The sequence below is a fragment of the Pogona vitticeps genome, chromosome 6 (assembly GCF_051106095.1).
Source record: "Pogona vitticeps strain Pit_001003342236 chromosome 6, PviZW2.1, whole genome shotgun sequence".
NCBI classification, from domain to species: Eukaryota; Metazoa; Chordata; class Lepidosauria; order Squamata; family Agamidae; genus Pogona; species Pogona vitticeps.
The window spans coordinates 77,433,160-77,436,267 of record NC_135788.1 but is presented as its reverse complement, the minus strand read 5'-3'; the positions used below and the strand labels follow the sequence as shown (position 1 = coordinate 77,436,267).

Genomic DNA, 3,108 nt, shown 5'->3' with positions numbered 1-3,108 from the left:
AGAAGTAACTGGCCTTGGGGCTCTGTAATCTGTCCCAGCATGCTCAAGGGGTTGAGCTGCCTGAGAGGACTTTTCCAAAGCCCCCCCTCCCCCAGACAATGCTTTCTATGGACTAAGCGACAGAGGAAATGGTCATTTCTAATTTTATTATTCTGATATCTCAAAATAAATACTTTTACTCTTTAAGCAGCTGTGCTTCTTAGGTCCTCTGTTGCTTTCATTACTGCTCAGACGTACAAACCTTTTGGCTGTTAACCAATAGAAAAACATACAGTAATTGGGATGTATACACAAAATATCAGTAAATTATGTGAGACTTTTATCATAAAGTAATGAACACTGACTACAAACTAGAAGCCCAACATACATATATAAGGAAACAAAACTGATAACACAAGTCATGCAGGTTTTTATAATTGAGCAAAGGGAAGAGGAAGTCAGGGGGACCATAGGCAGTAGAGCCGGGGGTATTTGTATTTGAATACGAATATCCCCACACAGGTGGCAATAACAAGGGTTCAGCCCCATGGGGCTGGATGGTCCACCGATTCGGTGGATCTGCCACGGTCGCTGCAATTCTTCCAATGGCTCCACAGATCATGATCGGCTAGCCACTCCTGGCAGGAGGTAGGACAAGCCTCACTGCAAAGTCGAAGTGTGGCTCACAGATTGCGATACGCAGAGCCATTGGAAGAATCCCAGTGTCTGCGGCAGATCAGTGAGTGGACCGCCCGATCCCATGGGGCTGGACCCTCATTATCGCTATCTGTGCAGGGATATTCATATAAAAATACAATTACCCTCATCTCTAATAGGCAGTATATTCAGTCTTACAGGATGTTCCACCATGTGGTGAGGTGAGATGTTGTGGGCAAGAAAATTGGTCTCATTCAGTCACACACCTGGTGTAGTCTGCACGCTCACTGTTTGGACCTCCATCAAAGACAATATATACTATTCATAGTAAACTCATGGGTTTTTGTTTGGCTAATAAAGGTTGCTTAGTGTAGGAAGCTGCACTAGATTAGGCTCATTGATTCGGTGGGGATTTGAAAAGTCAACTCTTTGGTCAGTTGTACTGATTCAAATAGGCCTACTCTACTTCTGATGTACTATGCTAATGTAAGTAGCAACTAAAGAAAGCCCATTTGAATCAATGGAGTTTACAGAGGAGTTGACTCACCAAATCCCCACTGACTGTCGGCCTACTGTAGTACAATTTACTATGCTAAGCATCAGGATTTCAGCCAAAGAGATTATTTTACGACTGTAGGAGGTGGCTTGTATTTTCTCAATTTACTCATAAACTACTAGATTACTCTTTTATATACTCAGTATTATATATATTCTAATGAAGACTTACATTTTAATATCTCAAAGGCATAACCACATTAGTCTCTTGCAGCAAAAGCAATAGGATGTCTGTGGCACCTTAAAGATTAGGTTTTGTTTAGCATACGAGGGGGTGCTGATAAGTATTGAGCCTTTCCCAGAAAAAAATTAAGCTAGGAAGCTGTATCTGCCACACTATTCTACATACAGTGGTGCCCTGCATGATGACGATAACGCATTCCGTTAAAATCGCTGTACAGCGAAATTGTCGTCATGCGAAAATAAAAACCCCATTGGAATGCATTGAAAACCAGTTAATTTGTTTATTTATTTATTAATGTGTTCCAATGGGGGAAATACCTGCTTGTGCAGCGAAGATCCTCCATAGGACGGCCATTTTGCGATCCCTGTCTTGCGGAAATAGGTCCAGAAAACGGGGGAGCCATTTTGTGAACCGCCAATCAGCTGTTTTAAATTGTCGCAGGGACCTAATCGTCGTTAAACGAAAAAAACCCATAGGAAACATCGTTTTGCGATTGCTATAGCGATCGCAAATAAGGCATCAAGCGATTTCGTCGTTTAACGGGGTAAGCATCTAGCGGGGCACCACTGTATTCCCTCAGGAAGTCAATGCACTTGTGACATCTGTCCTGCAGCTTAAGTCCCTGCAAATAAAATTCTTCTGACTGCTGGTGTAAGCACTCATTTGCAGCATTAGTTGCCTCCAGAACACTCCCAAATCGTTGTCCCTTTAGGTGTTTTTTTGAGTTTGGGGAACAGATGATAGTCAGAAGGAGCCAGGTTGGGAGAATAGGGTGGATGGGGCATCACTTGAAAGCCTAAGGACATCAGTTTTGCCATTGTTTCACCTGCAGTGTGTGAGACGAGGTGTTGTCATGCAACAGGGTAACACCTTTGGAGAGCTTTCCTCAACTTTTTTCCTTGATGTTTTGCCTCAACTTCATCAATAAAACACAGTAATATTTTGCATTGATGGTTGAACCCTGTTGGAGGTAGTCCACCAGCAAAACTCCCTTCTTATCCAAAAAAACCTGTTGCAATTTGCTTCTGCACCCACCTTTGCACTCGGAACTTCTTTGGCCTGGGGGAACCACAGTGCCTCCATTCCTTAGATTGTTCCTTTATCTCAGGATCCATGTCTCATTACCAGTTTGCCCAGGAAATCTGACTCATTTCTTGCAAAATGTTCCAAAACAGCCACCAATGACTCCACATGTTTCCTCTTATGTTCGGTTGTCAAAAGTTTGGGGATCCACTTTGCTGCCAGCTTTCTCATTTCCAGATCATTGTGGATAATGGCACCAACTCTCTCATTTGATATTCTCAGATATATAGAAATACTTTTGGCTGATATTTGGTGGTCCTCCATGATCATGTCATGGATGGCATTCACAATTGCAGGCCCAGAGACAGAAACAGGCCTTCCACTGGGTTTCTCATTTTCAACACCAAAATGGCCAGCTTAAAAATTGACAACCCAACATTTAACTGTTGCATATAAAGGGCCACTGTCACCCATCATGACATTTCATCATGGATCTGCTTTGCACCTTTCCCTTGGAGAAACAGGAACTTGATTATGGTCCTATGCTCTTCCACATTGAACGTTTCTGGAGGTGCTGCCATGTTCACTTTGGACCTGAACATGAAAGATAAGGTTAAATCATAGGTAGTTGATTTTTGCACCATTGGATATAGGCAAATTGGCCAATACACCCTGCAATTTATAGCTTCCTAGCTCAATTTTTTTCTGGG

At 42.6% G+C, this 3,108-nt stretch overlaps 1 protein-coding gene across 27 annotated transcripts in view; it reads left to right on the top strand.

Moving 5' to 3' along the window:
* LOC110075381 (poly(rC)-binding protein 3) overlaps positions 1-186 on the top strand; it is a 279,989-nt gene extending 279,803 nt beyond the window's left edge. For all 27 annotated transcript variants that reach the window (XM_078377629.1, XM_073003939.2, XM_073003932.2 and 24 more), the window contains one exon: positions 1-186. This exon is cut by the window's left edge. Coding sequence is in view for 7 of the 27 variants with exons in the window: in XM_078377633.1 (XP_078233759.1) it covers positions 1-28 (28 nt within the window). In the remaining 20 variants the exon portion in view is untranslated.
* The last annotated feature ends 2,922 nt before the right edge of the window (positions 187-3,108 follow it).